This window comes from Ovis canadensis, chromosome 16 (assembly GCF_042477335.2).
Source record: "Ovis canadensis isolate MfBH-ARS-UI-01 breed Bighorn chromosome 16, ARS-UI_OviCan_v2, whole genome shotgun sequence".
NCBI classification, from domain to species: domain Eukaryota; kingdom Metazoa; phylum Chordata; class Mammalia; order Artiodactyla; family Bovidae; genus Ovis; species Ovis canadensis.
Genome location: NC_091260.1, coordinates 37,143,537 through 37,169,445, shown reverse-complemented (window position 1 = coordinate 37,169,445; position 25,909 = coordinate 37,143,537). Strand labels below are relative to the sequence as shown.

At 40.2% G+C, this 25,909-nt stretch overlaps 2 protein-coding genes across 9 annotated transcripts in view; one reads left to right on the top strand and one right to left on the bottom strand.

Annotated features, from left to right (window-relative positions):
* Window positions 1–25,909, bottom strand: part of ESM1 (endothelial cell specific molecule 1) — a 77,264-nt gene that overhangs the window by 23,311 nt on the left and 28,044 nt on the right. The window contains exon 1 of one of the 8 annotated variants that reach the window (XM_069556547.1): window positions 11,369–11,608. The exons of the other annotated variants lie outside the window; for them this stretch is intronic. The gene's annotated coding sequence lies outside the window, so the exon portion shown is untranslated. Of the gene's footprint in view, window positions 1–11,368; window positions 11,609–25,909 lie in introns of those variants that run through there. 8 annotated transcript variants of the gene reach the window in all.
* GZMK (granzyme K) lies at window positions 10,680–21,146 on the top strand. Its single transcript, XM_069556536.1, has 5 exons — window positions 10,680–10,903; window positions 11,171–11,318; window positions 17,687–17,837; window positions 18,615–18,884; window positions 20,745–21,146. Exons 1-5 carry the CDS (start codon window positions 10,840–10,842, stop codon window positions 20,904–20,906), a joined length of 795 nt encoding a protein of 264 aa, XP_069412637.1. The 5' UTR covers window positions 10,680–10,839; the 3' UTR covers window positions 20,907–21,146.

Below are 25,909 nucleotides of genomic sequence, written 5' to 3'. Positions count from 1 at the left end.
CAGTCCTGTCTGGCACTTTGTGACCCCAAGGACTGTAGCCTGCAAGGCTCCTCTGTCCCTGGAATTGTCCAGGCAAGAATACTGGAGTAGGTAGCCATTCCCTTCTCCAGGGGATCTTCCCCATCCAGGGATCACACCCGGGTCTCCTGCACTGCAGCAGATTCTTTACCATCCGAACCACCAGGGAAGACCCATTGAATCACCTGAGTCAGATTCTGTTTCCTGACAGGATGTGATTGAAACCAGTATCTTTCAGCCATAACATCCTGTGAGTCTAACACTTGTAGCCCAACCACACACTTTGAAGAAACAACATTCTGACAGGAGTATATTATGGTACCAGAATTATGGCTTCTAACTCAGGTGGGTTTTCTTCTGCCCTGCGAGTAAGTAACCCTGCCTGGCTACCTCTTTGCCTCAGGACTTTATAAAAGGATCTGTCTAATTATATCAAGTTTACTAAGCAGTTCCCTTTAAAAACACACACATATATAAACATATATAAATACTGAAGTACTATTCCTGGTGACAGTTCAGGTAAAAACCTTGCATACACTAATGAATTGGATAAAACAGAAAGTTCCCATAGTAGACGTGCCTGGATTGTTCCTTGTCTCTTTACTTGCATTATCCACATGCTGATGACCCTTCTGTGTACGTTCTGTGTTGATCTTGTTTTGTGTCCAGGACTTGATTCATGGTCTACAAAGTGAATTTCAGCAGGGACTAATCCTTCATTGCTAAATTGCTATGGAGTCTTGGCTTTGCTCTGACACACTTGGCAAAATACAGGCCGCCTACTTCTCTTATTCCCTGTTTTCCCATTGGAAGAGTAACCTTTATTTAATAAGTTTAAAATATAGTTCAAGATGCCAACTGTTGCCAATGGTTATTATTACTACTTTAAAACTTGAGAATCAAGAGATTTCCCCCCAGAAAATTATTTCTAAATAAAATACAGGTTTCGCATATGTTGGTTTTTGACCCAGAGATTTTGCATCAATTTTTCTGACCCTTTCCCTCAAGAGGTTTGGCCATTTGGATACACACAACCTTTCTCATCGCTAGTCTCTTTTCTCTCTGAATCTCTTCTGACGCTTTCACAAAACAACATTGCAAGAAAAAAACCTAAAGAATGAACAGTAAGGAGTGTTCTTGATGTCTGGGAGGGAAAGCTGACAGGTCTACTAGGAAAGTTTTCCTTCTTCCCTGAACTGTAAATCATTGAAAGCTTCTCAGTTGGCACTAGAGGTAAAGAATCCACCCGCCTGCCCATGCAGAAGATATAAGAGACACTGGTTCGATCCCTGGGTGGGGAAGATCCCCTGGAGAAAGGAATGGCAACCCACTCCAGTATTCTTGTCTGGAGAACCCCATGGACAGAGGAGCTTGGCAGGCTACAGTCCATGGGGTGGCAAAGAGTCAGACAAGACTGAAGCAACTTAGCATGCATCATCTAGAACACCTTGCCCTTTGATTTAGATCCCACAACAAGCAGCCTTGGCTTTGATTCGGGTCCATCTCTTTGCATGCAGTCAGCTGGGGCTGCAACTTGCTGGGTTGGATCCTGTCACATTTTTGAGACTTCTAATACCATGAGACTTTATTCCTACAGCAGGTATCTGGCAGCTAAGAACACAAGGGAAGCATCACTCAGAGAAGGACCTTCTTCCTTAATAGCAGGCTACCCCCTTGCCCAGCTTCCTATACCCTTAGTCCGTAGTACCTGGAAATGGCTTCTGTGCATGTGTGTCTGTGTCTGTGTGTGTGTTGCTGCGTCTGTAAACCGGAAGTCCACACTGTTCCTGCAGTCCTCGCCCTTTTTGTGTTCTTTGCCCCTTCATAGGGATATTTAAGCGAGTAAATCACTCTGATTAAAGTCCAAAGTTTAGAATATTTCTCTGTCCACCTCCCACACAACCTACTCAAATACATTGGGCAGAAACACATGTGCCTTAGCACTTGTAGTGTGACAGTTTTAAACATCTGCTGGCAGCAGCAGTTCAGGAACGCCCAGCTTCTCAATTACTCAACAATATGCAAAACACAGCAACAAAAAAGTCATTCTTAGAGTAGGTGATGCCTATGTGATGTGACAAGGAATATTCTCTACCACCCCTGATAGCTCATCATTAGAGATGCTTCCTCTGAATATTTAGAGGTTTTTAAAAAAAAAAATTTAAGAGACATTAAAGAAAATGAGAATATACTATAAAGTAGCAACATCTTAAAATATTCTTGAAATATTAGGTATTTGTGGGTATTTGCTAACAAGAAATCCTTGCAGATAAAGACTGTTAATAGAAGTAGGAATTCTGAGAGCAGAAATGAAAGGCTCCCCATGGTTAATTTTACCTGCTTCAGAATGTGAACTTGGCCAGTTCTGATAATTCTGGGTTTTGTCAAATTTTATAAAGCATAAACAGAACTAAAAAGACATATTTTCAAACTTCATTTTGTTTATTAAGGGATAAATGGGCAGAAGAGAACTTTGAAACACGTTCTTTCCTGTTGACACATGTTCAAAGAATGTCTGGAGGAAATACTAAATTAAAAGACAGACTGATTCAACTATTGGCATCAAATCACTTACAGTGAAATATGGTTGCTATCTTGAATACAAGAGAAAAGAAAAAGAAGCTTCCCAATGTTATAATTTTGTTGATGAAGACAATGAGCCACGGAACAGCAACAAAACAATGAAAATCTTAATTTAGACTCCATTTTATGTAATTTTTATTTTATCATTGTGAGTCCCTTGGACTGCAAGGGAAATCAAACCAGTCAATGCAAAGAGCTGACTCATTGGAAAAGACCCTGATGCTGGGAAAGATTGAAGGCAAAAAGAGAAGGGGGTGGCAGAGGATGAGAAGGTTAATAGCATCACCACCTCCGTGGACATGTGTTTGAGCAAACTCCAAGAGATAGTGGAGGACAGAGGAGCCAGGTGTGCTGCAGTCCATGGGGTTGCAAAGAGTCAGACAGGACTTAGCAACTGAACAATAGCAACCAGGGTTTAGGACTCCATGCTTCTTCTGCATGGGGTCATGGGTTCAATACCTGGTCCAGGAACTAAAATCCCACATGCCGCTGGGTGTAACCAAAAACAAACAAAACACAGTCTATCTATCAACTGCAGGTGTCATACCTCCTTAACCTTCTACTGTGGAACTACCCAACCCTACATCTAACTTCCTGTTTGCTTGTTCAGAGTCTACTTAAAGAGTTCTGCTGCACAAAATCACAGGACCCTAGTGGGCTAGCCCACCAGCTCCAAGGGTGGAGGAGCCTGGAGGGCAACAGTCAGTTCAGTTCAGTCACTCAGTCGTGTCTGACTCTTTGCGACCCATGAATCGCAGCACTCCAGGCCTCCCTGTCTATCACCAACTCCCGGAGTTCACTCAGACTCGCGTCCATCGAGTCAGTGATGCCATCCAGCCATCTCATCCTCTGTCATCCCCTTCTCCTCCTGCCCCCAATCCCTCCCAGCATCAAAGTCTTTTCCAACGAGTCAACTCTTCACATGAGGTGGCCAAAGTACTGGAGTTTCAGCTTCAGCATCATTCCGTCCAAAGAAATACCAGGGCTGATCTCCTTCAGAATGGACTGGTTGGATCTCCTTGCAGTCCAAGGGACCCTCAAGAGTCTTCTCCAACACCACAGTTCAAAAGCATCAATTCTTCGGCGCTCAGCTTTCTTCACAGTTCAGCTCTCACATCCATACATGACTACTGGAAAAACCATAGCCTTGACTAGATGGACCTTTGTTGGCAAAGTAATGTCTCTGCTTTTCAATATGCTATCTAGGTTGGTCATAACTTTTCTTCCAAGGAGTAAGCGTCTTTTAATTTCATGGCTGCAACAGTTAATGGGGCCTCAAAGAGTCTGAGGCAACTGAGCAACTGAGGACAATGATTATAATGACCTTTGTCAGCAAAGTGATGCCTCTGTTTTTTAAAACACTGTCTAGGCTTGTCATAGCTTTTTTTTTTTTAAGAGCAAGTGTCTTTTAATTTCACGGCTGCAGTCACTGTGTGCAGTGATTTTGGAGACCAAGAAAATAAAATCTGTCACTTCTTCCACTTTTCCCCCTTCTATTTGCCATGAAGTGATAGGAACCAATGCCATGATCTGTTTTTTGAATGTTGAGTTTTAAGCCAGCTTTTCTACTCTCTTCTTTCACCCTCAACAAGAGGCTCCTTAGTTCTTCACTTTCTGTCCTTAGAGTGGTGTCATCTGCATATCTGAGGTTGTTGATATTTCTCCTGGCAATCTTGACTCTAGCTTATGATTCATCCAGCCTGGTATTTCACATGTTAAATAAGCAGAGTGACAATACACAGCTTTGACGTAATCTTTTCACAATTTTGAACCAGTCAGTTGTTTCATGTCTGGTTCTAACTGTTGCTTCTTGACCTGCATTTAGGTTTCTCAGGTAAGGTGGTCTGGTATTCCCATCTCTTGAAGAATTTTCCAGTTTGTTGTGATCCACACAGTCAAAGGCTTTAGTGTAGTCAATGAAGTAGAAGCAGATGTTTTTCTGGAACTCCCTTGCTTTCTCTACGATCCAACAAATGTTGGCAATTTGATCTCTGGTTCCTGTGCTTAAACCCAGCTTGTACATCTGGAAGTTCTCGGTTCACATACTGCTGAATCCTTAAAGCTTAAAGGATTATGAGCATAACCTTACTAGCACGTAAAATGAGCGCAATTGTATGAAAGCCCCTTTGCCATGACAAGGCTGTGATCCATGAAAGGCCCTAACCACTGGACTGCCAGGGGATACACAATAGGTGGACCTTGTTAACATGACTATCTTGTTCAGACTGGAAAGAGATCAGACATGTCCAAAAGAAAGCTAGTAGATGTGGCTAAATTGCAAGAAGGCCAGTGATTAGAAATTCGGATGAGAATAGGAAGTATGTGTTTTGGACTTTAGAGAAAAGTAGAGGTGAACTAAGGAAGTTGTTCATTCAAAAGAAAGAGGATTGACAAAATTCAAGATTAAAAGAAAGAGCGCAATCATTACATTGTTGTTAAAACCCATCCACTGACTTGTCAGCCAACAATGAGAATTTAGTTTTAGTAGATTATGCTTTTGCTGATTTATATCTTCTCAGCTTAGTAGTCTTTTTATCAGTACTTGCTATAGTTTTGTCATTAGTACATCAAACTTATTGACTTGCACAAACATGAAATGTGCTTTATTTTTATTCTGTAATCACCAAGATTTTTTAAAATATTATTTATATGCTAGGTTGTTAGTGAGGAGATGTAGTTAAAGCATTATTTTGTTTATACTTATACTGATTTATCCATCAAGTTTATTTATTATTACTCTTATCTTCTTTGATGGATCTGTAAGAGCTCTTCATATATTAAAGATATCATCTTTGGGGGAAATGTTTTGTCATATGCCTTTGGATATTACCTATGGTGGTTTTTGCTTTACCAAAGTATTTTACAAACTCTAATGTATTGGTGATTTATTTTATGCTTTCCTCTCTCAAGTCTTACTTTTAACTTATCATTTCACTTAATGTTCATAATAATTTTTTTCATAGAAAAATCTCTGATTCACCTGGAATTTATTTGTGATAAAGATAGGATAGGTATTTAAGGATCAGTGGTGTGGGGCAGGAGGGATGTGCGAGTGTGTGTGTGTGTGTGTGTGTGTGTGTGTTGTTTGGTTAATCATTCATCTTTGGAAAAAGTATTTTTAACACACAACTGTGTGAGTTTCTACATGAATTCACTGTCAGTGAAAAATTAAGGAATACAGAATCAATTGATTTATTGAGTTTCAGCTTGGCCACGGCATTTATTGTGTTAATGAATGAATCCCTTATTAATGAATCCGATCATCTCCACTAAAATACTTACTATTTTACCTACTTTGACTTGACTTTATGATTTGTTTAAATACTGAATTGCTTTCAATATGATAAGAGTACTCATTTTAACAGATCTATTTCTATTATAAAAATATGAGATGTTCACATCTCATATCACAGCATCTGAGATGTTCAAATATAAATGGAAGTGTTTCATTGTAAGACCTCCTTTCCTCCATTGACTGCTTCCTTCTTTCCTCTACAATATTTGTTTATTTCCTTCCTTTTCCTTCCTGCTTTCACATTTCTTCTGGTCTCTGTCATCGAGTTCTTTTCCTGACATCTTTCATTTGACTACATATTGACCCATTTTTTCCCTAAAGCTTCACCAGGGTCATCCAAGTCCTCCATTCCTTTCTTCAAGACCAGTGTTTCTACAGGTCTGTTGCTGGAAGAGAGATCAGGCCTGCAAACCTTCCTCTGGCAGTCCTCCCTATTGAAAAGATTTTCAATATCCAGTGATATCACAGGACCACCCCATGTGGGACTTTCCCTCTCATAACCTTTCAACTCAGTGAAAATGAACATCAAAGGCCACCCTGAAGAAGAAAAGAAAAAGAAGAGTTATCACAAAAGGGCAGCTTGAGGCCTGGAGAAAAGATTGAGATAAGGACAGTGTCTGACCAGGCAGTCAGCTCCAAGTGCACTGGGAAATCCCCATTTGCCCAATTCTCAAGCTGTTCTCAAGTGGTTATTCCTTATGCCAAGATCCTGTACTCACCCACTGTACTTCCTATCCACTGCCGTTATTTCAGAGTTGATTTGGAGAAGAGTAAATGAGAAAGAAGTCAAAGGACTATTCTGCTCCTTAACTCAATGGTGACTAGGAAATATATTTAACAAAGGAAGATAATCAGTACGTAACATGTTCTGACTAAAGACTAAGGCAGAGAAATATGATACAAATTTACTTCTATCCTACTTTCATCACCACCGTCATTCCACCCAGGGGAGAGAATAGAGCAGTTCAGACGGAGGAGCCTGGTAGGCTGCAGTCCATGGGGTCGCTAAGAGTCGGACACGACTGAGGGACTTCACTTTCCCTTTTCACTTTCATGCATTGGAGAAGGAAATGGCAACCCACTCCAGTGTTCTTGCCTGGAGAATCCCAGGGACGGGGGAATCTAGTGGGCTGCCGTCTATGGGGTCGCACAGAGTCAGACACGACTGAGGCAACATAGCAGCAGCAGCAGCTAAAGTATTTCAAACAAAGTAGCTTATGGAGATGGTAATGGCACCCCACTCCAGTACTCTTGCCTGGGGAATCCCAGGGACAGGGGAGCCTGGTGGGCTGCCGTCTATGGGGTCGCACAGAGTTGGACACGACTGAAGCGACTTAGCAGCAGCAGCAGCTTAGGAAAAAGACAGGACTCCATACACTCCAATCCAGCTTACCCAGTTTCTCTGCATTGAGATTAAGACCACAGCTCCAGGTCTGAATCAAGGGATACTTTGTTCTCTTTTGCAATTATTCTCAAATTCATCCATTTTAAAGAATCTCGTGGGAGGAACGGCTGTAATCTGAAGTAGGATTTCTCTTCTGTGACCTTCGGATATAATGTCATCATACAGCACCCCAATAGCCCTCCCTACTGCAATTTTCAAAACTGCCATAGTTTCATCATAATTGTTAGCAGATGCATTTATCAGACTAGCTAAGTCATTACTGGACAGAAACCAAGGCCCAGCAGTGATGGTCATAAAGGAAGGACCCTGTAGAATTCTGCCAAATCGTGAGCTTGAGTGCCTGGGGCAGGGGAAAATTGGATAGGCATGGGAGTCTTGGAAATCTTGGTGTTGGAAAACTTTCTGAAGGAGGCCAAAAGGGAAGAGATGGGGAGGGCTTGAAAGAAACCTGCTTTGCAGTTGTGTCTACAGAGCAGTACTCAAACTACCCAGGGGGAAGACCAGGTGTGTTTTGGAATTTTGTTTGATGATTTGTTTGGTTTTCATTTCAATTCATTGTGGACTATACAATAGAAATACGTAGAAAAATTAAAATTTTTAAAGGCATATAAAATGCATGCCCTAGTTTATGATTAGATTGGACAGATATTATATTGCATTTCATGAAATAAATTAGTATAGAGTCACGATAAATGGCTGTAACAACTTCTAAACTCTGACTCTCAACTTCTGTCTTCCTCTTGCCCGGGATGGATACTAAACAGGTCACAGACCAGTACAGGTCTGAGGGCCATGCTTTGAGTGACAAAGCTTTAGAGGGAGTGGCTAATGAAGTGATAAAAGCCCATGGGAGAGAACCACGTGTGGCCTTTGGAGTTTCTAGACAGCTGTTCTATATGAGTCTCTCAAAACATAGAAGTGTCAAGAGAGAAGAGGGATGGAGGAAAACAAAAACCCCAAGCTCAAAATCAGCATCCCCAAGAGCAGCTAATAAGGACAGCTAAACACAACACAGCGAAGAAGCTCAATGCCCCCAACCCGTGAACTAGTCCAGCACAGAGCACTGCCTCGCACTTGCTCAGCCCAGCACAGCTGCTGCAAAATCCATCCAAAGCAAACATGGCTCCCCCTGTACCAGACTCAACAGAACAAAAACCAACACCCAGAAATAAATTAGCTCTCAGAGCTCATCATGTTACACAGCCCACTGTTCTCAGATCCAGGATCCTGAATGTTATAATAAATGATACCATTGACCCACACATCGGTCTAAAGCCCAAACCAAGTAACTCTTGACTATAAACCGACATGATCTCAGAATTTTCCTGGTCAGCTACACGAGTTATGAGACTGTCCTCCCAATTAAATTAAACCTCACCATGTCTAATTGCAGTATATACAGCTAAATCCTTTTTCCCTTTGCACAGCCAGCTTGCCTCTTAGAGCATCTAAGCCACAGAACTTCTCAAAGCCCAGCAGGCATGTGATCAGGTTAAAAGCCACACGTAGCCTTGGAGCCAGCACCTAAAGGTTTAAGAACAAACTCTGCCACCTGCTAGCTTGGTACTTTCCATCAAGTCTTTATCAACAAAGCAAGACTAATATCAGCCACTTCCCTGGAAACTGAGTTGAAAATGCCTACCAATTTGTAAAAATGTATGTGGATGCTAGTCCTTGCTACACAGAAATAAGCAGCTGAAAGATGTTTTTAACCATGCCCCACTCCGCCAGAACTGAAGGAATAAAGCTTTGTCTTTTGCACACTTCATTTCTTCCTCATAGTTAAATCACTTCCACATGTCACACCTGATCTTGCTGAAGTTTCCAACATCATTGTGATAGAGTGAGGAGCTGGCATCATCACGCCCACTCCACAGCTTGCAAAAGTGGCAAAAAAATGAGGGCTCCATCAAGGCACACCAAACAGTGACAAAGGTGACTTGAAAAGTAACAGGAGCGTATGGCTGTTTGCTTTATTAAGTTTGTGGCTTTTCTTAATCTGGCTTCTACTTTTCTCACCAGGTCTATGAGACAGGAAGTCACCACTCTGCATTGGGTTTGTTCATTCTTCTTGTTTTCTATGCAGGAGAGCTTTACTGTTGCTGCATCCTAATAAAGTACAAACAGGATATTTCTCATATTTTGTGCTCTGGTGGTATATTTATTAATACACAGCTTATTTTAGATCAGGCAATTGATTTGATCCAGCGTGTATGCTGTGTAACTTTAGGCAAATTACTTAACCTCTCTTGAGTCAATTTCTTTAACTGTAACAGATATAATAGTTTGTCCTGCCTTCCACACAGACATAAGACATGAAAACATATAAATGACCATGTACAGAGAATTTTAGGAAGATTTAAGACATTTGTTAAATTTAATGTAGAATATGCAAGTATAATAGTTATTAGTGTTATTCCTACTGTCTTGCTAGAAAACAATTCAGTAGGAGTCTTTTGCAATCTGGCAAGAATAATAACTCTGGATTTCAATTTATTTTTGTAAAAAAATAAAAGATAGGATGCAAATATTTTAGAAGAAAGAAAATAAGATCTGTTAATTAAAGATTAATTTTTATCAGTGTTTTTAGAAAGCGCTTAGGGTCTTGTGCGGTGCCTAATTGGTCTGTCTGCATTCATTTAATAACATCTACCCTAGTGATCAGCACCCAGCACAGACAGAATCTCATAGAAGCTTAAGGCTAATATCTTTTATAGTAAAGGAGAAAGTACTATAGAAAGGCTGGCAATGCATTTCATCTGTTCCTGGGGAGAGTGACAAAGTGCAGTCCTTGATTTTGAAAAGATACTATTATTAAGACCCTGGATAAACACATGGTCATTTTCAATTGAAAATGAGTAAAATAAAGACTCAGAATTTTAAAATATGTTGCCAATGTTCCCCTTTAATAACATTATGAAATCTCCCAAAAATGTAACTAAAATTTAACCAAATTTGGTCACATTTAGAGAAAATGGCATGTCTAGGAATAGGCTTGCTACAAAACATATGGGTTTCTCTGGATGATATTCAGGCTTTAGCTAAGACTTATTGTAAGGCAACCATGATCTGTGCAAGGTTCCATGTCTCTCTATGTAATAAATCTATGTCCAAATGAAAAATAGAAACTAAATATGATAGGCACCATTTTCTGCCAGGAAAAATAGTAAGTATTACTTTAGAGCAATGAACGTCTTTGAACTCTGTCTGCAACTTCATTGAGTTCTTATGGTTTGGATAATTTTTATTCTCTCACCATTTATAACATGAGTACTTATACAGATACTGAAAATGGTAAACTCTGGAAATGAGATCTTTATGGCACACATACCTTGTTTCAAAAAGTCCTAAAAGCATAATTCTGAAACTCCCCAAACTGATTCATACCTTTAACATTAGGTGTGAAAAACTTTACCTCCGAAACACCTGTGGTGAGAAGGTTAAATTTGCAAAATCAAAACTCCGCCTTCAGACTCTTCTTCCGTCGCCAATACAGTCAGAATATTTCATCTGGGCTTCTTAAATCTAAGCCACTAACATGACTAAGTTTTCTTCTTTTCTTCTATGTTCCCTACTAGCCGGGACTTACATGACTCCAGACTGTAAGTATCTCCTATACCTACCACCTGTCAGCATTCAATGAGTTTCTAGTGATTGTGTTACCACATTATAAATGAAAATGATGTTTATATCCATGTAGATCCCAATAAGCTATAATGTAGCATGCAATTGTTCATCAGTAAAATTATAATCACTATTAGGCGACTGAAAGATTTTTAATCTTAGAAAATGACATAATGACTGTCAAAAGAATTAAGAGAAATAATCCACTTAGATCTCTTCCATTAACTCTTGGTTTTCTTTGGCAGGTTTTAACATGGAGATAATTGGAGGGAGAGAAGTGTCCCCTCACTCCAGGCCATTTATGGCGTCCCTGCAGTACGGCGGCGACCACATCTGTGGGGGAGTGCTGATCCATCCTCAGTGGGTGCTCACAGCAGCCCACTGCCACCTCCGGTGAGTATTACTCGCTGTGTTCCCTCAAGTTCCCTAGAAAAGAATCTCACCTCTCCCGGGAGAAAATTCAATCCACCCTTGTGCGTGCTAAGTCACTTCAGTCGCGTCCAACTCTTTGTGATCCCATGGACTGTAGCCCGCCAGGCTTCTCTGACCATGGGATTCTCCAGGCAAGAATACTGGAGTGGGTTGGCATTTCCTCCTCCAGGGGATCTTCCTGACCCAGGGATCAAACCTGCGCCTCTTAGGTCTCCTGCATTGGCGGGAGGGTTCTTTATCACTAGCACCACCGTGATTTACCCTTAGCTTCTGTGATAACTGACGAATTGGTGGAGCCGATTTTACCGTCTCACACATCCTTGATTCTGCCTGAAGTTCTACTTTTCTGGGAGAGCTAGACAACCTAATAGACAAATTCAAGTCTTTCATGTAATGCCAAGGAACAGAGCAACAGTTACAACTGAAGCAGCAATGTTCCTGACCTTGTTAGGGGAAATCAGACATCCTGACTTTGCACCCTATTTTAAAAATGGGTTATAATAACTGTAGTACATAACTGCTTCATGGGGTTTTGAGGATTAAATATTATCTATTTAAATATTTTAAAATACTTAACAGATAAGTTGCAATAGATTGGCTTTGCTTATAGACTTTTAGACCCTAACCTTAACTCCCCTGCTCAAGGCCTACCCCAGAGGCCTGAGTTCACAATTTAGGAATCACAGCTATAAGGGGCAACAGTTTCCGTAGGTGAAAAAAAAGAAGAAGTTTAGATGATTTACACAGAAAAAGAGGAGGTGAGTATTTTTCTGGGATACCAAAAATGAAAGTATTTGTAGAGACGGACTATAACCTCTCACTCTAGGATTCTCTGACTGTTGTTCAGTAGCTAAGTCGTGTCCCACTCTTTGCAGTCCCATGGAATGCAGTACTCCAGGCTTCTCTGTGCTTCAGAGTTTGCTCAAACTCATATCCATTGAGTCAGTGATGCCGTCTAATCATCACATCCTCTGCTGCCCCTTTCTCCTCGTGCCTTCAAACTTCCCCAGCATCAGGGTGTTTTCCAATGAGTCAGGTCTTCGCATCAGGTGGCCAAAGTACTGGGAGCTTCAGCTTCAGCGTCAGTCCCTCCAGTGAATATTCAGGGTTAATTTCCCGTAGAATTGACTGGTTTGATCTCCTTGCAGTCCAAGGGACTGTCCAGAGTCTTCTTACTTCAGCTAAAACTATCCAAAACCCTTCTTGGGATGCTGCAAACATCATCAAAGAAAAGCAATAGAAAACTACTTTGGTGTTTGTTATTTTATTTGCTTGTTTTGGTTTGGGGGAGTTGTTTTTTGTTTGTATATTTCTTCTTTATCTTTCTAGCCTGAATAAGCTAAAAAATAAGAAAAGATGAGCCTTCTCCTTTCCTTACAAACACGACAGCACTACACTTAAGAACCTCTTAGCCATAATCACTTACCGTCTAGGCATCAGTTATATGCCTAAAGGAAACAACTGATTGACCTTGCTTTCATATCTTGGGGATTTTGTTTGGTTGCCCCCATTTTAATGAGACTATTTGAAGACAAACAAGAAATTTTGAAGCCTGCAAACTGCGTGAACTTCTGTTTTATTTCTAAATAGCAAGCCACTAATTTCTGACTTAACATGGCTACTTCATTTAAGTGGGGTTCTTGCTGTCACAGAAATAACACTTGGGTCCACATCACTTCTGTCCTTTCTAAGGCATTTGTCCCCTGGGGACCAATTAGGCAAAGGGTGACCATCGATAAATGTTCATTCGATTTCAAATACGCACACTTCAGATATGCTTGTGGTTACACATTCAAATGAATTATCACCTCCCCAGATATGGAGCTTGATTTATTATAAAGGCTGAACAAATGCTGGATAGAAAAAAGGGAAATAAATTGGAGAAGAAGGGTTTTTTGGTTTTTGCTAAGCTAAAAGCACATTATGTGACATCCTTTGTAAGCCATAAAGGGCTACCCAAAGGAGAAAAGTGAGAGTGTTAGTCACTCAGTCATGTCCAACTCTTTGCAACCCTGTGAACTGTAGCCCACCAGGCTTCTCTGTCCATGGAATTCTCCAGGCAAGAATACTGGCGTGGATAGCCAACTACCCAAAGATAAATAGTATTATTAAGTTGAATTCTAAATTTTGTCAAATGAACTTGATTCAGTAAAAATACATTCACAAATTGAAAAATGGGGAAAAGGGAATCTTGGAATTTAAAAAAAAAAAAACATTGCTAAATATTGTTTTAAATGGCTGGAGTTTAAAAGAACTCCAGAATATGTGGCTCAGATTTCCTCTACAGGACACTTGGGTGTAAAAATGTAGGCATATTGGTGCTTGGAAAAATATTAAACTTTATGAAATCCAAAATATTTATGAAATAGTTCAATGGTGGCTTCCCACAAATGTACTCCCAAGTATCCTGTGGGAATAGCTTAGTAACACTAGACCCCTCTCTCAGCAAAATGATGAAGGAGGCCAGATCTGGGGTGTTCCCTTCTCACTACTCATCCGCACTAAGTTCTTCACTTAGGCCCCTCTGTTAGTTGCCACGCTGATTATAAAAGGAAACTGGCAAAGAGAAAAAAAAAGTGTCTTATATAATCTTATTTTCAGCATTTCAATTTATCAGAAGCAAAACTCTCACCAAGTCTTGTCTATTGTCTTCCTGAGTCTCTTCCAATGCCTTCTCCCACTGAACACTTGCCCCATCATGTCACCTGCTTAGTGAAAGTCACTCCGACTGTTTGCTACCCCATGGACCCCACTATGGTCCATGGAATTCTCCAGGCCAGAATACTGGAGTGGGTAGCCTTTCCCTTCTCCAGGGGATCTTCCCAACCCAGAGATTAAACCCAGGTCTCCCGCATTGTGGGTGGATTCTTTACCAGCTAAACCACAAGGGACGCCGCATAACCTGCTTAGCCAGCAAATATTATAGATAGAACCCCACCTCCACCCCTTCCACATGCCCTCATTCCATTGCAAATCTCTCAAGACTCCCATAGTAGAATTGTTACAAATTCAGACCTTGGGTTCAAACCAACAGAGCTTTAATCCTAATTTCACTGCATCCTGGAGCCTCCGCTTAATATCAGTGGGACTTTCTCAAGTTTGTTAATGTATCTGATCATCAATTTCCTCATCTGCAAAATGGGATGATCATCATACCTCCCTCACTGGGCCATGGTGAGGTTTAAATGAGGGAAAATATGTAAAATGCTTAGCACAAAACCTGACACACTAAAATAATTTAATAAATGTTGTCTAATGTTATAATGTTATATTGGACATGAATCTGAGCAAACTCCAGACAGTGGAGGACAGAGGAGCCTGGTGTGCTTCAGTCCATGAATGAGGTGGCAGAGTTGGACATGACTTAGCAACTGAACAACAACAATGTTATATTAATATCTGTGTATTTGTACCTTCCACAGCAATCACTCAGGAACAAATTTCATGATCCAGTCATGTTGATGGAATAAAACCGTAATAGCCCGTCTCTGACAGCCTGGTCATTCCCTCCTCTCTTATGCAAAAGATCTCAAAAAAATAGGAAATCTACCTTCACTATCAAACCCAGAGGAATGGGTCTAAGCAGAAACACTGCTCAGTGCCAAGGCAGACTGGCAGAGGAAGTAAGAGGCTTGAAGGGACTTGGCATGAGCTTATAAAGTTGCCATGCAGCCAAAAACCTCCAGATGATTCTGAAGCTGGTCTTTAGACCACCCATAGGGAAACACTGTGCTGTGCAAATGAGACACCTGTATTGTTGCTTCTCCTCCAAGGGAATTCAAACCTGAATTTAGCTAAGGAGGTGGGATTCTGGGACTCAGGTAATTCCAGGTATCCTGTGGGCAGAAAATATTGACCTTTGTAGTACAGATTACAGTTGAACTGTATCTAGAAATGGAAAATTCAAAAAACATTCATGGTCTGCTTGGGTTGTTTTTGGTATTCACATGTCCCAGTGGAGACAAAAAGTAAACAAAACACTTCAAAGTCATTAACGGATCAAGGACATTGGTAAAAGATGAAGGAAAACCAGACATTTTCTCTGCCCCCTTCCCCTAGTCAGAATTCATCTTCCACATCCCACATTCATATCTCCCTGCCTTTCCATGTTAGTTATTTATGTACATACCTGTCTTTTCTATTTAATCAGTAGCCCCAGGGATTTTATATTATCCTTCCCCTCCACAGGTTTGGGTTTAGCAGGTACACTGAATCTGAGTTTGAATCAATCCTAGGAAATCCAATCCACATCCTTTGAGAATTTCATCCCCATCCTGATTTTGCAACAGGCGAATTTTTCAACAAATAGAGCTGAAATTCCCAAAATAAACCAAAATAAACTCTTTTGGTAGAAACCCCAAAGTGTTAACTCCCGGCAGTCAGAGCCCTACCATACAAACCCATTTAAGCACAGTCATGCACTGGTTCCCCAAACCTGAAACAAACTTTTCTTCCTTTTTCTGTATGTTTCTGTGCTCTTTTTAATTTTTGCTAATCTTTATTCGTCTATATATATGTGTGTTTGGGCTTCCCTGGTAGCTCAGCTGATAAAGAATCTGCCTGCAATGCAGAAGACCTGGGTTCAATTCCTGAGTTGGGAAGATCCCCTGGAGGAGAGCATGGCAACCCACGCCAGTATTCTTGCCTGGAGAATCCCCATGGCAGGCTACATCATGGGGTCACAGACAGTCGGACATGATTGAGCAACTAAGCACAACACAGCACAGTATATGTGTGTGTTTATCAGATATGTGTGTTTTTATTGTAATCTGCCCTGACCCTTTTCCATATGACAGTGAAATAGTTACAAATGCAAACAAATATAATTCTTTTTTATTACCTTCCTTGTTCTAAAAAAAGGATTCGAAGATGGGTATTTCCTAAGAACACACATAAAAATGGGACATTTTTGTAGAATGCAAGTGGTTCCAAAGTGTAGCGAAAGTGTTAGTCACTCCAGTCATGTCTGACTCTTTGCAACCCCATGGACTGTAGGCTGCCAGGCTCCTCTGTCCATGGGATTTCCCAGGCAAGAATACTGAAGTGGATTGCCATTTCCTTCTCCAGGGGATCTTCCCAACCCAGAGATCAAAAGCAGACTCTTTACCATCTGAGCCACCAGGGAAGTCTGGAAACAGCTCCAAGGTGTTGTTGAAATCTCAAAAATAATTTTCTATTTTCATAATGATGTGAATATAATTTTACTCAACATACAATAAATCAGATCAACTTTTGAAACATTGGCATACTATAATTGTATATGACTGGGGAAGGCAGTGGCACCCCACTCCAGTACTCTTGCCTGGAAAATCCCATGGATGGAGGAGCCTGGTGGGCTGCAGTCCATGGGGTTGCTAAGAGTCGGTTCAGACATGACTGAGCGACTTCTCTTTCACTTTTCACTTTCATGCTTTGGAGAAGGAAATGGCAACCCACTCCAGTGTTCTTGCCTGGAGAATCCCAGGGATGGGGGAGCCTGGTGGGCTGCCGTCTATGGGGTCGCACAGAGTCGGACACAACTGAAGTGACTTAGCAGCAGCAGCAGCAGGGATTAAAAAAAAAACAAAAGTATTGTTTCCATCATCTGACTCACCAGTTTTATCCTCTAAATCTCCACCATGGAATTATCTATGGCTACTAACTCTAAAGTACCTTAATTTCAGATGATTTTTCACCTAGAGGAAAGTTTTCCTTTCTTGTCTGAATCATCTTTCTAATTGAGTGGACAGAACATATGAGAATGGATCTTAATTCTCCCTATTGCCCTGAGATGAGATTTAGACATACCAGATTAGCAAGTGTAAAGCTGACTTTGTTGTTGTTTAGTCATTAAGTCATGTCCAACTCTTTGCAACCCCATGGACTGTAGCCCATCAGGCTCCTTCGTCCATGGATTTCCCAGGCAAGAATACTGGAGTGGGTTGCCATTTCCTTCTCCAGGGGATCTTCCACACCAAAGAATCGAATCTGCATTGGAGGCAGATTCTTTACTGCTGAGCCACCAGGGAAGCCCAGAGTTGAGTCTTTTCCTTTTAGTTATTAAAATATTTAATATTGGGAAGGTGAATAAACTTGAATTCGGTCATTTAGGATTTTCCTTCTTTCCCTCCCACCATATGGCACTAGCTGGGGAATTGGACTGGGATGGATTTGGCCCTTTTCATCCTCTCATTATTGGGCCCATGACCTCTGTCACTCCACCTAATCCTGCACAAGTTACCCTGAAGCTGGTCCTTATTCTTGTATGTATATGGTTTCTCCACCATTTCTACTCCCCGTTGGAAGATTGGGGAGCCATTCTGTGTGTCTAATCTTTTCGCTTTTTTTAGGTTTCCCAAAAGCCAGTCTTCCAAAGTGGTTTTAGGAGCACACTCCCTCTCAAAGAATGAGGCCTCCAAGCAAACATTTAAGATTAAAAAATTCATACGATTCCCAGGATTTACAACAGACCCTAAATCAAATGACATTATGCTGGTTAAGGTATGTAGCATTGTGTTCCTTCAATTTCTCCAACATTCTTATACCTCACAGTTCAGTTGTTAAATCATCTAACAAAGCATTTTGTTAGCATTCTCCCTCTGTTCAAGGTGATGTGTGGTGACATATTCTATTAGGGCTCATTGTACTCCATTTAATGCCTTGAAAGAAAAAAGAATATATCATAAACACGCCTGGGCTATGTTTATACAAGGAAAAACAGCTCTGATGTTCACATTCGTGGGAGGAGAACCTCCCAACAGGCGCAGGGATCCACACTGCAAGCTTTTTCTCCCAATGCTTTTCTCATTAGCAAATGAAAAGTACAAGTCGCTTATACAACAGAGCCAAGCAAGTGACTTCAGGGACACAGAAGTGAGTTACAACTTAGTCTAGACCATACTAAGTCCAGTTCAAACTCAGTCTAGACCATACTCAAGGGTCCTATCCAGCAGGAAAGAGCCCAGCCCTCAAAGTCATGACCTATGGATGTTATTCCACAGAAAATCATCCAATGCAGAGCAAAGGCCAGTTGGCTTGAGACTGGGCAAAATTCCTGCTCTATGTAAGCTTCCTCCCTGAGCATCACTGAGCTCTAAAGGGAATGAAGAGCATGTTCAGAAAAGCAACAACCACAAATGCAGCTGTGGGCTACCACCAAAGTAGATTCAAGAAAAAGGACGCCCTCAGAGTACAGAGGGACCACACATACATCGATCAGACTAATCACAAAATACTACTGGGGACAAAAGATCATTTACTCTCTTTTCAATCTGTCAGCTTCACACAGCCGCAATACTCAACGAACATGTCCAACTGCTCCACCCAAGAGCTAAAACTGATATTAAAGCTGGAACAAAATGCCAGGTTGTTGGCTGGGGAGCCACTGATCCAGAATGCTTAACCCCTTCTGATACCCTGCGAGAAGTTACTGTCACTATCATAAGTCGAAAAATGTGCAACAGCCGAGATTATTACAACCACAACCCTATTATAACTAGAACCATGCTATGCGCAGGAGACGCCAGAGGCCAGAAGGATTCCTGTCAGGTAAGAGTCCCTCACTCAAACAGGCATTTCAGGGTGCTGAGCTATAGTCAAGCTCTATCCGCACACTCGCAGCAAGGAGGAGAGGTGTGGCGAACACAGCATCACAACTCCGAAAAGGTGCTCTCCAATCCTGCACAGCCTCCACTGTGCTTTCTCATCTGCCACTACAAATAAGCCATAGAACTTGTGAAACACACGGTTAGCACTCATTAATGTTTGTTAATCAGGGTAATGGACTATATCTGATAACTTTTACAGGCTTCCTCTGAGGTGTACTATCCTCCTTAGAAAGCCTACCAACCCTGAGGTCACAAGTGGTGACTAGAAAATAATCTCTCAATCCCTGACCCACCCCAGCTTTAAACTAATCAATATGTGCATGCACACTTCAGTGGTGTCCTACTCTTTGCCACTCTATGGACTGTAGCCCACCAGGCGCCTCTGTCCATGGGGTTATCCAGGCAAGAATACTAGAGTGGGTTACTATGCCCTCCTCCAGGGGATCTTCCCGACCCAAGGATCAAACCCATGTCTCCTGCACCTCCTGCGTTGCAGGCAAATTCTTTACTGCTGAGCCACAGGATAAGCCCCTAAACTAATTAATAGAGAGGTCTTATAAAATTCAAATGCAAAAAGCTCAAATGTATATTCAATATTCTGTGTTTCATAAATAATGTTGACTGCTAACTGACTAAAAGAACAACATTCATGTTTTTCAAATTCTTTGTTTCTTGAGTCATAAAAAAAAATAAAATAAAGGACTTCCCTGGTGGCTCAGTAGGTAAAAAATCCTCCTGCAATGCAGATCAGGTTTAATCCCTGGGTCGGTAAGATCCCCTGGAGAAGGAAATGGCAACCCACTTCAGTTTTCTTGCCTGGGAAATCCCATGGACAGAGAAACCTGGTGGGCTATAGTCCATGGGGTCTTAAAGAGTCAGACACAGCTGAGTGACTAAATCACCACCATGTTAACAGGTGATGAAGGCTACCTAGCACAGATGGATTACTTTAGAAAAATATATACACATCATGCTATATTAAGCATTTTTAAGGGGAGGATCTGATGATCTCAAAGATCATGCGTGACTGTAATACCCCAAGATTGTCACCTCCAAATCTCTATTTTCAGGGCCAACCAAGCACAAAGTACTGCACTTTTGGACCTGCATGGCAGCAGAGGCAAAGGCTGCTCTTTAGATTCAAAACCCAGCTCCTTATCTGAAAAGCCAGGCTTCCTTCTCTATTACCTTGTCACTTTCCTTGACAGAATTTTTGTTACATGTTTTGTTGTCAGAGTGAGTCCTCAAGAATCTGTTCATTGGGCAAGTATTTACTAAGTGTTGGGTATGTGCAGAGCCCCATGTTCAACCATATGACAATGGGAAAAAAATAATAGAGAAGGTAGAGTGCCCACCACCAAGACATTTACTCTAATATATTGCTTTTTTCTGTCAGCCTCAATAGCAACTTGATTTCAAACCCATGAGCACCAAAATGAAATTCTTAATTTTAAAAATTTCTTTTATTTCAGTGGATTATTTCAAACTTCCTTGTCTCCCCATTTCTTAATGAATAAAACTCAACAGTCCCAGTGACTGCTAAAAGACATATATGCATGTACAAAGTCTTTGAGACAGGGACATGGACAAAGAGAGGCAGAGAGACAAATGAACAAAACCATTGTTCTGGATGGAGAGAGAGACACAGAGAACTTATACTGCTCAGGGACTGTATCAGGCACTCTGTAGGGCAAAAGAAACCAATGACCCAGATAATAATCATTTGATGGTTATTAACAGCTGATAGTCCAAAAAGTTCAACATCTTCTTGCCAAATATCTGCCCGCTTTCTTCTTTCCAGGGTGACTCAGGGGGCCCCTTGGTCTGCAAAGGTGCCTTTCATGCCTTAGTTTCTGGAGGTCGCAAATGTGGTGATGCCAAGAAACCTGGAATCTACATCCTATTAACCCGGAAATACCAAGCTTGGATCAAAAGCAACTTGGCCCCATCTCATGCGGACTAAGACTACAGATGATTTTCTTGGCTCTGTCAGTTGCTTGTTTTCATTTTTGTTTCATTAATGTGTTCCACAGGCTAACTTATCTGCACACGTACTTGAATGTAGTTAAGGTGGAGCACAGTCAGGGTCCACTCCTGACCTGTTAGGACTGATTTTGTTGAGGAATCAAGTTCTTTTTCACATGTACCACTGATGTATTTCTTCTATGCTGCTTTTATTCTGAATAAAATTTAGAAGAGTGTCTATTCATCGTATATGGAAATAAGATACAGGGAATGATATGTCCCCCAACTCAATCTACACCCCCACAATGTGCAAAAAGATGATTAAAAAAGACAGTTGTGGCATCACCTTCAACCACATTTACATTGTTATTTCTGCTGTATCATTCTTAAAGCTGTATTTTTAAAATTATTGGTGTTGTTCAGTTGCTAAGTCATGTCTGAAGAAACACTAAATTCAAATATCCCAGCTCAAGTGAAGAAAAAATTATCAAGGTTTATACAAATATTTAGATAGTGCTTATTATTTTTATGTCACATTTTCTTCCCAACAGGATTTAAAGCAACATATAAAAAAAGGCAATTTAAAAATTGTGAAATTGTAAACAATTTTTCCTGAAAAAAATAGAAATACCATGTGACCCATCAATTTCACTTTCAAATCTTTGAAGAAAATTAAAACACTACCTCAAAAAGATATACGCACCCCATGTTCATTGCAGTCATCCCTCGTGATGCAGAGGTAAAGAATATGCCTGCCAATGCAGGAGACTCAGATCAGGAAGACCCCCCTCGAGAGGGAAATGGCAACCCATTCCAGTATTCTTGCCTGGAGAATCCTACAGATTGGCGGATTCCAGTCTATGTGGTTGCAAAGAGTCAGACACATCTTAGCAAGTAAACAACAACATGTTCATTGCAGAACTATTTACAATAGCCAAGATATGGAACAACTTAAATGGCTATTGATGGATGAGAAATAAAGAAATTGTGGTTTATACACACACATACATACACACACACATAATGGAATATTAGTCAACCATAAAAAATAATGAAATCTTGCCATTTTCAAAAACATAGATGGACCTTGAGGGCATTATGCTAAATTAAATGTCAGACAGAGAAATACAAATACTAAATGACCTCTGTTATATGTGGAATCTTTAACAAAAAGATCATAGATACAGAGAACAAATTAGTGGTTGCCAGAGGTGGAGGGTGAGGAGTAAGAGAAATGGGTGAGGAGGGCCAAAAGTAAATAAGTGTGATTAACTCGCTAATTAATTAAAATAAATTTGGTGAAGGAATTGAGACAAGGAGGAAATGAGAGTAAGAAAGAGAAGATGAACATAGGAATGTTGTTAATACTCAAAGTGTCACAATTTCCTCCCTACACTTTTGCTAGAAGGAGCCATATTTGGCCCTATGAGTCAATGCAAAGAGACCAACACAACAGTTATATGAATTACAGTATTCAAGGAATAAAAATACTGTTTTTCCAGAGGCAGAGCCTCTGGTGCTGGAAACAGAACTGTCTTCCATGATCCCCTTAAGAAAGACATAGTGCCATGGTTCATATATTTCTACCAAAGGCATCAGGATAACCTGAGAAGATGTTTTGGAATATAGACTGCTCTGGCTCCTTACCTAGAGATTCAGATTGAACAGGGTTGAGGTGGGCCTGGAAATCTGCATTGTTTAAAAGGAATGTAGTTGATTCTAATAAATTCTCAAATCTGAAAGCCACTGATAATAAACATCCTTAATAACATTTTACAAAAAAGAACAATAAGTCTCATGGCTTTTTTTTTTTTTTTTTTTTTTACAAATCCTTCAATACGAATTGACACTTGAAGACCAAAACGCAATTCAGTAGGGGCACTTGTGGGTCTCAGCTGTCCTTGATTGTGGTGGTCCAGTGATTACAGTGATAACAATTTCTAAATTGAATGGGTGGTAGCAGAGCATGGGAGCATAATTCAGGCTTCTCCTTCAATGGTCAGCAGCCAAAGGATTCATCTCGGCCTTTACATTTAACCTGGGTTTCAGAAGAGAAATAATGTTCTTTTCCATGTGACGTCATTGAGTTTTCTTATATTCATATAGAAATAGATACTTTTACGCTTGTTTGTTTGTTGTCTTGGCTTTTAGAAACATTAACCAGCACTATTTGACTATGAATACTTACAAATGGAAGCACTGTGTTAAAAAGCAATCTAATTAAAATTATAGAACTTCTTTGAGAATAAAGTAAAAAAAAAAAGATTCTTTAAAAATTACATTTTAGTGTCATTTTGATTCATTGAAAGTATACTGATTATGACCTAGAAATCCAAGACTGTATTTCATAAGAAAAATAGAGGGGGGATTTATAGAAACTCTGGACTCACTGGTAAAAAAAATAATTATCTCATCTAAATTTCAAATCCATGGAACGTATTGTTGTAAGCCTCTTTAATATAACAAAAGGACTGTTGAGATTTCCTCTGATTGCAGTTGGTGAGTATCCTGATAATTTGTTGCTAAAAACTTGAGAGTTGTGTTTTGAGTTTAGACTCCATGCTGTTCACATCCAATAGTCCAACCGGATCAGATTGCCGGAGAGGAAGTTTCTATCAACAGCTATGGAAGGTCTGGTGACTCTGAAACTGGAAGATAAACAGCTTATTTTGACCAGCAGCTGATGATGGAGCCCACAATTGAAAAGTATCCCTCATCCTTTCAGGGAAGTAGTATTTTATTAAACATACAAAAACCTTCCCAAAATAGCCTAAAAGAATATGGCATTTTAGTGTGGGGAATTCTGTCTTTGAGGGCTTATTTGATTCCATCTATGGCCTCAAAGGTAAGTTGAGAGTCAAAAAGAGGCATATTTTAAAACTGCTCTTATTTAAATTTTTTTAATTCTTAACTTTAATTTAAAATTAAAAAATTTTTAAACTGCTCAAGGGTTTTAGGGGAACATATTATGTATTGCCATTCTGAGTTATCCCACCTTCTCCTTTCTTCATGACTGTGGACAAAACACATTTGCATTCCTCACAGACACAGGAAAAAGCTTCATGCTTTATTTTCTGTCTATCCAGTTTTAATAAAAAGTGACAGCACTGAAAACAATTAGGTCCAAATATAGTCAATATTAATGCATGTGAGCAATTAAACTGACATAGGACTAGGGAGCAGAGTTAGTCTCTTTCACAGTTTTTGTGCAAAATAAATTCCAGCTCACCCTGAAATAATCAGAATAGTACTTCAGAGCTTGATTGTTTCAGAAAGTTATTTCATTAAAGGAGAGCTGCTTTCTGTCAGTCAGGCCCCTCTTCCTCTTTGACAAAGCTCTCCATTTGGGAAAGGACACACATGTGATGAGGGAGAAAACAGACTGTCTGAGGGCAATATACTCAGATCTCTCAAAAAGCTTACAATTCCACAAGATTACTGAGACACACGTGAAAGCTACCCAGGGGCTGTCTTATGAGTTCTTTGAGTACCAAGTCATTCTGGCTCAACAGTTGTCTTCCTTGAATAGTGGTCAAGATTCAGCCCTGTTTTCAGGCTTTCACACATTGACTTCCTGTTAACTGTTTCAGTCTTTTTGCTGAGTCATACCAGTCAACTCTAGACTGACATACCCTCCTCATCACCATTTATCCTCCACCACAAAAGGGTTATGTTCATTTTCTGGCTTTAACAGTAAATGTCTATGTAACAGCCTATTAGAGGCAGCATATGAGGCTTTACTGAGGCATCTCCTGAGAACTTAGAGGTAAGTAGAATTAAATTATCCTCTGAGAGTTAAATTTTAACAGAATTAAAATTGTAAACTCCACACATACTGGGGTAGAGTGGAAATACACAAATCACTCTGAAGAGACAGTGAGGTTCCCACGTCTACAAGATAGGCTATAATCAGCTTGAAAGTGAACATCTCTCAAGAACATCCCAACCAAAAGGAGAGGAGGATGTCTGGGGATACAGGGAAGACAGGGAGATGAGTCCTTACACCTGCCTTCTGATCCCACAGCAAGCCAATCCTGCCTTTAGCCTAATTCCACTAGGCATTCAGATGATTTATCTGGTCTTTTTCTAATTCCATGCTCACCAAGCAAATTTCTGTGAGCATTTTGCTCCCTGAAACTTATTTCTTATTGCAAAATAATAATAAACACTTTGCTTTCTTACATCTATGATTTTTTTTTTTTACCTTTAAGTTAAGGGTGTTTGAATTTCTCTTTAAGACTCACATCTACTTTCAGTGTGCTTTAAAAAAAAATCAAGTTTCAATCCCTACAGTAATGAAGATCAACCCTGAATCTTGATAAATTTGCCAACATAATGAATTTTAACTACCCCATGAGACATTTCAACAGATCTACAACCTGCCTTACCCTCAAAGAGTACTCAGGCCATCCCTGCTCTGGCCACAGATACTCACATTTGGAGTATCTCTACATATACATTCCCATTGGTACTCTGATCATCCAATAACCCCCAGAAAGTGTTATGGCTTTTTTTTACCTGTGTTTTATCTGGTTTCTTCAGTAGCAGGGCCTGCTGATTTGCTACTCAACAGCCATCTCCTTATTCCCTGGTAACAAACCTCAAATTTTATTTGGAGTTACAAATGTACACAGCTAAAAGATGGTCTTTTCCAGGCTCTCTCACTGTTAGTAATGGTCCAGGAGATGTAAGTAAAAATCACTGGCTGAGAGCTTCCAGAAAGTTACTTTATTTTTTTCTGTTAATTTAATTTTTTTAATTTAAATTATTGTTGATTTACAATGTGTGTTAGTTTCAAATGTATAGCAAAGTGATTGAGTTATACATACACAAATGCACATGGAACTTCTTTTTCAGACTCTTGCCCTTTATAGGTTGTTATAAGACATTGAATATAGTTCCCTATGTTATACAGTAGGTTCTAGTTGCTTACTTATTTTATGTGTAGCAGTGTATATATGATAATCCCAAGCTCCTATATTTTTTTCTCCATTCCTTTTC

Bases quoted from the DNA above. Each gene is read 5' to 3' on its own strand.
- GZMK (XM_069556536.1), top strand. From the start codon at position 10,840: ATGACTAAGTTTTCTTCTTTTCTTCTATGTTCCCTACTAGCCGGGACT. The intron at 11,319-17,686 runs GTGAGTATTACT...CGCTTTTTTTAG, and splicing joins GCAGCCCACTGCCACCTCCG to GTTTCCCAAAAGCCAGTCTT. The intron at 17,838-18,614 runs GTATGTAGCATT...TCAATCTGTCAG, and splicing joins ATGACATTATGCTGGTTAAG to CTTCACACAGCCGCAATACT.